General features: G+C 38.1%; 1 protein-coding gene across 1 annotated transcript in view; it reads left to right on the plus strand.

Moving 5' to 3' along the window:
- Nucleotides 1-10454, plus strand: part of LOC132092126 (kinesin-like protein KIF3C) — a 19930-nt gene extending 9476 nt beyond the window's left edge. Inside the window, exons 3-8 of the mRNA XM_059498213.1 lie at nt 102-224; nt 5069-5187; nt 7777-7893; nt 8633-8741; nt 8994-9160; nt 9338-10454. Of these exons, the coding sequence (XP_059354196.1) occupies nt 102-224; nt 5069-5187; nt 7777-7893; nt 8633-8741; nt 8994-9160; nt 9338-9452 (750 nt within the window). The 3' untranslated portion in view covers nt 9453-10454. The remainder of the gene's footprint in view (nt 1-101; nt 225-5068; nt 5188-7776; nt 7894-8632; nt 8742-8993; nt 9161-9337) is intronic.
- The last annotated feature ends 2648 nt before the right edge of the window (nt 10455-13102 follow it).

Here is a 13102-nt window from a genome sequence, read left to right on the forward strand (position 1 = left end):
AGTGACAAAAAAAACTACACACTTCACCTTCAGCATCCATATGACATACTGTGCTTGTGCACAACATGTAACTGAGTGTGTGAATCTGTGTGTGTTTGCAGACACGCAGAGAGAGAGAAATACAGCAGCAAATGTTGTCTCAGGATGAGGAAACACTAGAACTCAGAGAAACATTCTCCTCACTGCAACAGGAAGTGGAAGCAAAGACCAAGAAACTCAAAAAGGTGAGATACACTCACACACCTGAAGAGAGGGAAACTGTGGTGATGGTGTCACATTCAGAGGCTGCTAATAAAGAGAATGTCACTGTTTTTGTGACCAGTGGTTCCCAATATTAAGTAATTATGAAACTTAATTTCTTTTGATTATTTTTTTTTGGAACTTGATGGATGCAAAGCAAAAGATTAATGACAAATGAAAGTCCCATATTGTATTTTCAAAAATTTATTTATCGCTTACACATGTAAAAAAAAATCTAAACTGGTTTTCCTCACACATAAATAGCCAATGGAGTATAAATTGTATGTATATATTTGTGTATTTTCGTCATTTTTATTCTTTTTTTTTAATATATCTAAGAAAATTTATTAATTTTAAGTCAGCTTAAGTCTATTCTGAATGGATGCATTAAAGGCAGGGTAGGTAATAAATGTATAAACAACTTCCAAATTTGTTTAAACTTTCTATATATATCAATGCATAATTAAAATGTAAGTACTCTGATAAAAAGAGTATAAATATCGAGTACCTCTAGACCGTTTAATCTGTATTAAACACAGCTCATTATTTCCATTTCGGGACGAAACATAGGATTGGCTTAGGCGACTGTCACTCTCTCGCAACCATGGCAACCACCCTTTTGCCACACATGACCTGCCCACTTGCGTGCGCACGTTTGATTTGAGGAATTCAAGAGGCACGGATCCTAGGAATACCAAAACAATGGCAGAGAAACAGCAAGCAAAATTCACAGTACCAGCCTATGCAGTTAGTGAAGGCAAACCAGGCAAAAAAAGGAAGACAGTAACAGTACAAGAAAAGGCAATGAACAAAAAGTCTTTGGATAAACAAAGAAATAAAACGCGAGTTAATATCGGCGTGGCTTTCCAGCGATGGCGAGAACTGAGGGAACTCAAGGGGCTGAAAAGTGACTCCTTGATGGCTTTATTTCTGCTGGACAGGTAAATCTTTCTTTTTGTATTTTGATCATACATATTTTTTTGTTTATTTTTTCATGAAGCATGTGTCATTAGCACACGTAGCTGCGTAATATAGCTAACATAACATTACTTAGCGAGCCGTAGTAGAGACGATAAATAATCTATAGAAGCCCAGAAGGGAGGGGGTGGAGTGAATGGAAATAATGAGCTGTCTTTAAAACAGTCGTGAGAGGTCTACAGACACTCGATTTTTATACTTTCTTTTTCAGAGTACTTACATTTTAATTATGTATTGATATATAAATAAAGTTTAAACAAATTTGGAAAAAAAGTTTTTTATACATTTTTTTACCTACCCTCCCTTTAAATTGATCAAAAGTGCTATAAAATATCTCGGTTTCAAATATATGCTGTTCTATTGATCTTTCTATTAATCAAAAAATCCTGAAAATAAAGTATCAATAAATCTCAATTATTAAAACAAATATTTTCAACATTGATAATAAAAAGAAATGTTTATTGTGCAGCAAATCGGTATATTAGAATGATTTCTGAAGGATCATGTGACACTGAAGACTGGAGTAATGATGCTGAAAATACAGCTTTGATCACAGGAATAAATTCACCTAAAACAATTATTTTAAATTGTAATAATATTTCTATAATATTACAAAAATTTTACTTTATTTTTAATCAAATAAATACAGCATTGGTGAGCAGAAGATACTTTTTTTTCAAAAACATTAATCTTAAAAACATCAACCCTCTTTAGCAACCACTGAAAAGACTGATAATAAATTTAAATGTAAAGCCTCTGAGTTCCCTGACTCCTGTTCCTCTTGCTCCCCCTTAATTCTGGACCTTTGACATTTGACCCCTGGATCACCCCTGCCCCCAATCTCCATGAAAATAAAACACCTTTTATCAGTACAAGAAGGTTAGTTTGTTTTACACTTGCTCGGTCACTGACTGTCAGAGGCTACGATGAGGCTAATGCTAAATGCTAGTCTTGGCATTAAAGCATTATGAAAAGCACAAACGCTTTGACAGCACCTAATTCTAGCCATCCTGCATTCATCTTTACAGCTACTGCTAGCATGCTAACCACCAAAACCCTCTTCATCAAGCTATGATGACTTCAGAGATTTATTCTCAGTAGTAGACAGGCAAAACAGGACTGAGCTCCACTGTTCCCACATTAATCTGCACACCACTTCCTGCCAGAACACATCACTTCCTGTTGGATTCTGAGTTTGGAAATACCGCTAACGCTATGTTCAGATGAAACAAAATCAGCTGTAGAGCCCTTACTTGCTCCTTCCTGACCTTCACCTTTAACCCCTGCTGGCCTCTCACACTAACACTAACTGAGCACTGATTACAGCATGAGAGTGATGATGATGATGATGAAGGATGATGAAATATAGATGGATGAAGGTGATGATGATGAAAGGTGGATGATGGTGGTGTAGAAGAAAATGAAGGAAGGATAATGATTATGATGGATGGATGTTGATGATGATGGATGATGAAGGATGATGGATGGAATTATGATGATGTTGTAGGATGGATGGATGATGATGAAGGATGGATGGAGGATGTTGATGAAGGATGATGATGATGATGAAGGATGGAAGAATGATGAAGATGAAGGATGGATGATGATTAAGGATGGAAGGATGATGAAGATAAAGGATGGATGATGAAGGATGGGTAGATAAGGGTGATGAAGGATAGATGATGATGATGATGATGAAAGGTGGATGATGGTGGTGTAGAAGAAAATGAAGGATGGATAATGATGGATGGATGTTGATGATGATGGATGATGAAGGATGATGGATGGAATTATGATGATGTTGTAGGATGGATGGATGATGATGAAGGATGGATGGATGGATGATGTTGATGAAGGATGATGATGATGATGAAGAAGGATGAAAGAATGATGAAGATGAAGGATGGATGATGATGAAGGATGGAAGGATGATGAAGATAAAGGATGGATGATGAAGGATGGGTAGATAAGGGTGATGAAGGATAGATGATGATGATGATGATGATGATGCAGGATGGAAGGATGATGAAGATGAAGGATGGATGAAGGATGAAGATGAAGGATGGATGGGTGATGGTGATGAATGAAGATGAAGGACGGATGGATGATGGTGATGAAGGATGGAGGGATGATGGTGATGAAATATGGAGGGACGATGGTGATGAAAGATGGATGGATGATGGTGGTGAAGGATGGATGGACCATGGTGATGAAGGATGGATTGATGATGATGATGAAAGATGAAGGATGGATGATGGTGATGGATGAAGGTGAAGATGAAGATGAAGGACGGATGGATGATGGTGATGAAGGATGCATGATGATGGTGATGAAGGATGGATGGATGATAATGATGATGATGAAGGATTAAGCTGAAGGATGGATGGATGGATGAAGCCAGGTGACGATGATGAAGGATGATTGATTAAATTCTGATGATTTTGTAGGATGGATGGATGATGTTGAAGAATGGATGGATGATGTTGATGAACGATGATGATGATGATGAAGATGAAGTATGGACGATAATAAAGGATGGGTAGATAAGGGTGATGAAGGATAAATGATGATGATGATGCAGGATGGATGGATGATGATGACGAAGATGAAGGATGGATGATGATGAAGGATGGATTGATGATGATGATGAAGGATAGATGGATGATGGTGATGAAGGATGGATGGACGATGGTGATGAAGGATGGATTGATGATGATGAAGGATGAAGATGAAGGATGGATGGACGATTGTAATGAAGGATGGATGATGGTGATGAAGGATGGATGGACGATGGTGATGAAGGATGGATGGTGATGAAGGATGGAAGGATGAAGATGATGAAGGATGAAGATGAAGGATGGATGGACGATGGTGATGAAGATGAAGGACGGATGGATGATGGTGATGAAGGATGGATGGATGATGGTGATGAAGGATGGATGGACAATGGTAATGAAGGATGGATTGTTGATGATGATGAAGGATGAAGATAAAGGATAGATGGATGATGGTGATGGATGAAGATGAAGATGAAGGGCGGATGGATGATGGTGATGAAGGATGGATGATGATGGTGATGAAGGATGGAGGGATGATGGTGATGAAGGATGGATGGACGATGGTGATAAAGGATGGATTGTTGATGATGATGAAAGATGAAGATGAAGGACAGATGGATGATGGTAATAAAGGATGGATGAGGATAGTGATGGAGGATGGAAGGATGGATGGATGATATGATAAAGGATGGATGGTGATGAAGGACGGAAGGATGAAGATAAAGGATGGAAGGACAATGGTGATGATGGATGAAGATGAAAATGAAGGACGGATGGATGATGGTGATGAAGGATGGAAGGATGATGGTGATGAAGGATGGATGGACGATGGTGATGAAGGATGGATTGTTGATGATGATGAAGGATGAAGATGAAGGATGGATGGATGATGGTGATGGATGAAGACGAAGATGAAGGACGGATGGATGATGGTTATGAAGGATGGATGATGATGGTGATGAAGGATGGAGGGATGATGGTGATGAAAGATGGATGGTGATGAAGGATGGAAGAAGGAAGATGATGGATGGATGGATGATGATGAAGGATGAATGGATGAAGGAGATGAAGATGAAGGATGGATGGATGCATGGATGGATGATTATGGTGATGAAGGAAGGATGGATGATGATGAAGGATGGATGGATGATGTGATGAAGGATGGATGGATGAAGGTGATGATGATTATGATGAAGGACAGATGCTGCAGATGACAGATGATCATTCAATCTCTCTCTCTCTCTCTCTCTCTCTCTCTCTCTCTCTCTCTCTCTCTCTTTCTGTCTGTGCAGCTGTATGCGAAGCTTCAGTCTCTGAAGGCAGACATTCAGGATGTAAATGATGAGCATGTGAGGAGCCGGCAGGAGCTGGAGCAAACACAGAATGAACTGACCAGAGAACTCAAATTCAAGTGAGTCTGAGCTCCATCTATGCATCATTTTACCGTTGCTGACTAGTGATGCGCGGGTCCCGCTTTTATGAAATTATATGGCCCATCCCAGCTCGCCCTGCAAATAAAGTAAATTTTCTTTACCCGCCCCGCGCCGCGCATCGGGGACATCACGGAAGTTACGTTGCTACTTAGACATTCGTATCGTAACCCTATCCATATAGGCTATAGGTAATTGCACTATGATGGTTTGTTCATGAACAAATCTTTTAGGTGAACGAATTGTTCTCGTTTACGTAATCCACTGACCATAGACAGTAAAAGTCTAATTTCTCGTTCAATTAAGTTCCTCCTACAGCAGCGCGCGAGCGCGTCGCTATTAGCAGCGCATGCGCAGCTCGTGAACACCTCTATGAAATGTGTCATCCTGTCAAAAAGAGTTACTCAAGATGCGACGGAGCATGTGACTTGTTGAATGTAGGGAACGAATACGATCTTCTTGTAGGTGAAACAGTTGAATGAACTGATACATCTCGTTCATGAATGAAATGAATGAGTATACAGGGTCAGTGAATTTTTGAGGGGTGGCAACATATGGCAGACATATATATACTGAAATTTAGTCACAGTTATCAGTTTGATTATAAATAGTATATGTACACACTACAAAAGGCACAGGCTGCCATTTACAAACTTAATCTCATGCAATCAATGTCTTGCATTTGAAACAGTTCATAAAAGAAATAAGTGACCATACAATGTGATCTCACTTAATAGGAGATAGAAGTGTGACAGAAGTAAGGGGCATTATCACAGGAAAGACATTAAGGTTAAGAAATAGGTGATGAGTGGCAGATGTGTGAGAGGGGAAGCAAACTGTTTTTGACTGTGACTGTATACAAAATAAGAAACATCAAAAAAAAAAAAAAAACACTGCTTCATATTCAGCAGGATTTACACCATTTACACCAGTGTCACATTTTAAACTTTGTTTCTCACTAATGCATACAGTATGCATCGACATGTAATTGAGAGCATTCTGAAAGATTAAGTGTTATCAACATGTCAATTTATTATAAGAAACACAAGACTTTAACAGCCAATGACATTTACAGCTGGGGGAACTCAAATGATTTTCTACTGTTTAGTGTTAATCACCATCTAACTCAACCAGTCAAGAGCTACATTTAGCATGATGTTATATGAATATGGCCCCTGAAGCATAGGTTTTATTAGCTGACAAAAATAATAAATAAATAAACATTATAGGCACAAATACAAATGTACTTTTAGAAATTGTTTTTTAAAAATATGGTGTTATTGTTTTGGCAAGTTGAAATTAAAACATCTGTAAAAAAAAATGTGTGATATTCCTTTAAAAAAGATATTTAGATCTTTTTTTAAGTATATTTTACTGTGCAAATTCTTACATAATTTTTTTGAGTTTGATCAAACTTTTATTTTGGTGGGTTGTAGACATTTGAGGTGGTGGGCTGTAGACAGCGTTTCTGTGGTTTTTAATATACTTTTATTATTATTAGCTATTAGGCCTACTTGAATTATATCATAATCTACTGTGCAATAGTACTATATTTCTGTTTAAATTTCTTGAAGTTATACCGAAATTTTATTTTGACAGGTTGTCGTAAAGACATTGCAGTTTATGTCTGTGTACGATACGAATGAATGACGATAGTTTTATCAAATGAAATAGTGAAATCCTCTCATAGCGCGGTTGCGTGCACATGTGAAGCCTACATCTCGTGTCAATATAGTGAAATATTGAAATAACTAAATAACGTTCTTCAACCTGATATTTATCATCTCAAAGTCAACATTACAACTATGCTAGCACTGTGCTTTCATTATAGCTTAATTTCTTGATAGACAGATAATCAATTTTTTTACCTCTTTCCTCCTGTGTCTCATCGCGACTCCTGGTTCCCTCGCTTCGCGCGCACTCATAAAGTTTTCCAAACAAATGTAAAATATAGTCTATTGCCGCTCTGTCGTCTTCTCGTGTTGCTGCATTCACTGCAGTCGGACATTGGAGATTCGCGCTCGTATATTTTCAAATTGGCCATAACTTTTAATTTGTCGCTGCCAAAAGGGGTGGCAGCTGGGGTGGCAAGGCTTTCTTTAAGGGTGGCATTTGCCACCCCATGCCACCCCGGTAGATCCGCCCCTGTGTACAATTTATTTAGACTATTTATTTAATGCGATCATGCACACACTAAAACCAAATCAGTTTTTGTCACAAGTAAATATGTTCGTTGACTTAAGACATAACACATAAGACACTCTTTTTCGCCAACTGCTGGCGTATTTGTGTAATATGAAGAAATGGTCACTAACGAATCAGTGAATGAATCATTTTGATGAACGAACTGAAAATCAACGAATCTCTTGAAAAACTCAAACTTTCCACCACTAAATTCCATGCAACATAAATGGATTTTTAAACATTTTGTTTTTAGTGACCCGCCCCAACCCGCCCTGCAAAAAAGTGCCAATTTCTTAACCCGACCCGACCCGCGCATCACTATTGCTGACGTCTTTAAAGGGAGGTTTAAGAAAAATCACACAGCTAATGTGTCTGTATCCCTGTAGATATCTGATTATAGAGAACTTTATACCTCCTGAAGAGAAGAATAAAATCATGAACAGACTTCAGTTTGATGCTGAGGAAGACCAGTGGAAGTTTCAGCCTCTCGTTCCTGCAGAGAAGTGAGTGAACCTCCATCAGATGCTAATATCACAGCACTTAGAGTTACACTGCCAGATGAAACACATCAAATATCAAAACTCAATGTTTGGCACATTTTTGAATAATAGTAAAGTCATCAAAATGATGAAATAGCACAAATGGAAAAAGTTTTGTAACAACATTTTTGGTTTTTAGACACTTTAGAACAAAAGTTCTTCTGTTGGTGGAAAACATAAATACCACGGTACTTACTAGGTGCTTCACAGAATACCATGTATTATGCCATAGTATTTATATAAGTAACAGCATGATCTATTTTCATTAACTAAAACCATAAAAAACATTTTCATTCATTTAAAATGATAAAAAAAAAATTTAACTGAAATAAAATATAAAAAAAACTTAACACTTATTTGATTTCAGCTCATTTTCAAGTCAACATTTCTAATTTACATTTAGTTTAAGTACTTAAATAATTAAACTAAAATTTAATTATCTATGCAAACATATTTAAATAAAATAATAATAAAAATGACACAAAAACAAAATTACAAAAACTTAAAAAATGAATATGAAAAAATGAAAATGAAGCAGAAAATATAAAAATAGTATCTAATTAAATATAGTAACAAAACCTCTAAAACTATTTCAATGATAGTAAAATAACTCTGATCTGACATTGTGACATTGTTTTTCTGAGCAGAACAGCGCACACAGAGAGTGAATCTTGATCTTCTTGTCTGTTTTGTGTTCACGCAGTAAATTCACACAAATGAAGAAAAGACCCACCTCTGCTGTGGGATACAAGCGACCAATCAGCCAGTTCGCCAGGGCTGCCATAGCAATGGGACCTCATTCCAGATACAGGGTATGTTTATGGAGAGAGAGAGACGGAAGAGTAGGAAGAAAAAGTGGAACATGGCCAGAGGATGTCAAATCAAATGGTTGAAATCGTTCATATGCTGGAGCTGCGTGATTATGTGCACTGCAAAAATATGTTGAGGATGTTATTTATAAACGTAAAAGCACAAATACTAATTACAAACATTTTGGTTTTTTTTGCAGTGTGCAGTTTACGTGATTGTTTTTTGTATCTTTTGTCCCACGTGTACCTCCATAGGCAGAGAATATCATGGTTATGGAACTGGACATGACTCCTCCTGTCATGTTTCAACTGGACCTCCCAAAGTTTGGTTCAGAGGTGGAATCATCTCGAGATAATCTGTTGGACTACACCAGTTACAGAGAGAAATCAGCATCTGGACTGGTCAGAAAATCTCAATCATGGTCAGTAAAACTTATAAGATATATATATATTTTTTTTTTGTTAAATATGTAAATAAATATATTCAATATAAATATTTATATTTAATAAGTATATATATATTTATTTTACAAAAACATGATTGTATATATATATATATATATATATATACAGTATATAAACATAATTTGTGTTCGCAGGTGTCAGTCTCAGCAAGTCATTTCCTCCTCAAGCTCCGCCCTCTCTCTGGCATCCTCAGGGTACCACAGCGTGCCACACCCACAGAACTTCACCATGGCAACAGCCCAGGAATGAGACTTGGAACTTCTATATTCCCACCCCCGTAAGGGATAAACAATAGTCAATCAATCCTAAATAGGCCAATGAAGACGGGGGAAGATGAACCGTCCATCATTACTAACCAAGACTAGAGTGAACTTTCAACCAGATGAAAACCTGCCATTGATCTGACAAAAATTGAACGCAGGAATAGTCCCACCAACTTATCAGGAGGACCAATTAAACAATCAGTATTATAAAAATGATTCGCCCTTTCTCTCTCTCTAGCTCTCTGCTCCTCAGGACAGTGAAGACACTTTGAAAACTGCCATCAACAGCACTGAATAACTTGAGGCTAGTTATTTTCATTCATTTTGCTGCTTCCAAAAACCATCTTTCAACCTCAGTGTTTACGTACTGACCTGCACGGGTCCGATCCAGGAGTAGAGCCACAAACCTCTAATGATGGAAGCCAAAAGAGCGGGACTTTCTGATCGCTCAGCCTGAGCTTTCAAGACAAGAGCTGAGCAAGAGGGACGTCTCTCTTTCTATCTGCATGTCTTACTGTACGTGTGTGTCTTTGTGATTCTGATCAGGGTTCTGGACGGGAGGCGGCTGATCGGCTGGAGGAAGGATCTACAGGGTTCCCGCTGGCTCACGGAAAACCTGGAATTGTCTGGGAATTTGATTGGTTTTCCAGGCCTGGAAAGGTCATAGAAATGAATAAAATGTTAGTTATGGAGATTTCATGTAGGCATTTTTGAAATATAAATATAAACACAATATAATATAAATAAATATAAACATGAAAACAGAATTGTAAAAAAAGAAAAACATGTATTGTACAACAATGACAACAGCTGTCAGAAAAACGTATAAAAATGATGTGTGTGTATATATATATATATACATTCAAACGGGGTCAGTACGTATTTTTTTCAGTGTTTTTGAAATGCAAGGCTGCATTTATTTGATCAAAATATAGTAAAGGCAGTACTATTTTAAATTAAATGTTTTATATTTAAGAATATTTTACAACTTAATCAGCACTTTCAGCATCATTACCTTCAGTGTTACATGATCCTTCAGTTGCTTCATATTTTTTTGGAAACCGTGATGCATTTTTCAGGGTTCTTTGATGAAAGTTCAAAAGAACAGCATTTATTTAAAAAAGAAACCTTTTGTAACCTTATAAACGTCTCTGCTGTCTCGTTTGAACAATGTAATGCAGCCTTGCTGAATAAAAGTATTAATTTCTGTAACCTATAGGTTTAAAGGTTGTGGGAACCCTGGCTCTAGAAGAACTTGTGCTCTAGAACGGTCTGAATAGAGAAATCAGAGCATGTACTCTGAGCTGGGCTTTAGACTTTTAAACCGCTGCACTAACTTCAAGCAATGAGATGGTATCGACAAAATCACACACACACACACACACACACACACACACTGTATGCCTTGCTAACTTGATTTCCTCAAAGCAGCAGCAGCCACATTCTCCAGCCGAAAGCCCCTCTCCTGTAATTATGAACATATGTGGAGTTCAGTTATGTACAGGAGATCAGCGTGTTCACATGTGTTAGACCTGTGTGATTATGGAGCTGCTCTCACTGGATGGAATAAAAGGAAGTTCTCTGGCAAAAGATGATTGATTTGGAGAAAGTTTCTCTCTTTGCACGTAAAACTGAATCAGTGGGTCTTATTTAACTAAATAAATGAACAAAGTATGATGTTTACAAATAAAATACCCACATTTCTATTCCGAGGATAACTGCTTTCATCATCTAAGAACAACAAATCTGCGAACCTATTCAGGTGAGCCAACTAGAGAAAACACTCCATTAATATTACAAGCTGCACCTCAAAATGCATGTTACATGGAAACATTGTGCATTATGATCGAGTTTGTAGCTTAATTCACTATATTATAAATAGTTTGTGATAGGCTATAGATCAAATGTAAAAGAGCAAATTGGAGAAGCAGATGAACAAAACAGGTGAAAAGATTCATTCAGAATGATTCTTGACACTTGATTCAGTTCTGTAGTCTGTTGTGTTCCAGTGCTCATGGATCAGTGATCTGGTGTTTGTCTGATGTACAGTCCTGTCTGTTCATTCTCGTTGTGTGTCTCTGGTCTTCTGCTCTGCAGGATCTGCTCATGGATGACTGTTTCACGGGAGATCTGCTGACGGTGCTGAGTAGGTTTGCTGATCATATCCTGGAGAAGGTGGCTCAGTTCTGCTTGACTGAGATGGTGATGGCCAGTAAATCAGTCCACAGGTATCTGTACTAACAACGATCAATTCACCTATTTAGCCGGCCTTGGTGCAATGGATAACGCATTTGACTACAGATCAAAAGATTCTAGGTTCGACTCCTGGCTGGCTTGATTACTTTGGGGAAGTCATGGCCTAGTGGTTAGAGAGTTTGGCTCCTAACCCTAGGGTTGTGGGTTCGAGTCTCTGGCCAGCAATACCATGACTGAGGTGCCTTTGAGCAAGGCACCGGACCCCAAACTGCTCCATGGGCGCCACAGCATAAATGGCTGCCCACTGCTCTGGGTGTGTGTTCACAGTGTGTGTGTGTGTGTTCACTGCTCCGGGTGTGTGTTCACAGTGTGTGTGTGTTCACTGCTCTGTGTGTGTGCACTTTGGATGGGTTAAATGCAGAGCACGAATTCTGCGTATGGGTCACCATACTTGGCTGAATGTCTCGTCATGTCACTTGACAGAGTGAAAGATTCCTTTAAGGTCATCAGAGAGTGGTTTATTCAGAAAGTTCTCTAAAGGACTTGTCTTTTGGGAAAACTTCTTAAAAAGTACAATCTTTTGGTATGTAAATTATGTAATTTCATTTACCCGTCTTTAATCACACATTTCATGGGTATAGAAAAGAATCAATCCCCTTTAAAATAGGCTAATCACATTTTCTTGCATTGAAGCTTGAAGCTGCTCTGAAGACAGCAGTTTTTGCTGAAACTGTGATGTTTTTTCCAGAATATTAAATAGAAAGTACAAAATAGAAATACAATTTTTTTTTTTTTTTACAGAAATAAATGTTTTTACTGTCACAAAAACAAAAACCAAACAAATCTTGGGCAGACTTTTGAAGTGATTTCGGCTCAAGTGTTTTGTAGTCACATCGGTTGTCAGATTGAGGGCACAGGTAAGACAATCTCCCTCTCTCTCATTCTGATGGAGGTTTGTAGTATAGGGCTGAATAATTAACACGGCACCCTCCATTACAGTTAACCGGGAGGCTGGAGGTCGTGTGTGGTGTGCTGGTGTTGTGTTCTGTTTAACCTACATGCAGGTCATTTCCCTTTCATCAGTCTCACTACAGCGACTAAAGGACTGATCACTAAACACTTGTGCGGGTTGGTTTCATGACCGACAGGCCTCTTTAGAGAGGAGTTCACTCACACTGGAAATGCTCGATTTCACATTTCAAGCCCTGTTCAGGTGAGTGCAGGGCCGTCCTTAGGGTGGTGCATCTGGTTCGGTCACACTGGGCCCCGAGGGGGACGAAATAGCCTAATGAATAGAAAGTTCAAAATAAATAATATAGAAAGTTCAAAATAGAAACCGGGCCCTGCATCAGCTAAGGACGACCCTCAGTAAGGGATGTTGTGTTCGTTGTACACAATAAAACAAAGTAATACAAATAAAACTCACAGAATTTTATTCAA

Source organism: Carassius carassius, chromosome 18 (assembly GCF_963082965.1).
Source record: "Carassius carassius chromosome 18, fCarCar2.1, whole genome shotgun sequence".
NCBI lineage: Eukaryota > Metazoa > Chordata > Actinopteri > Cypriniformes > Cyprinidae > Carassius > Carassius carassius.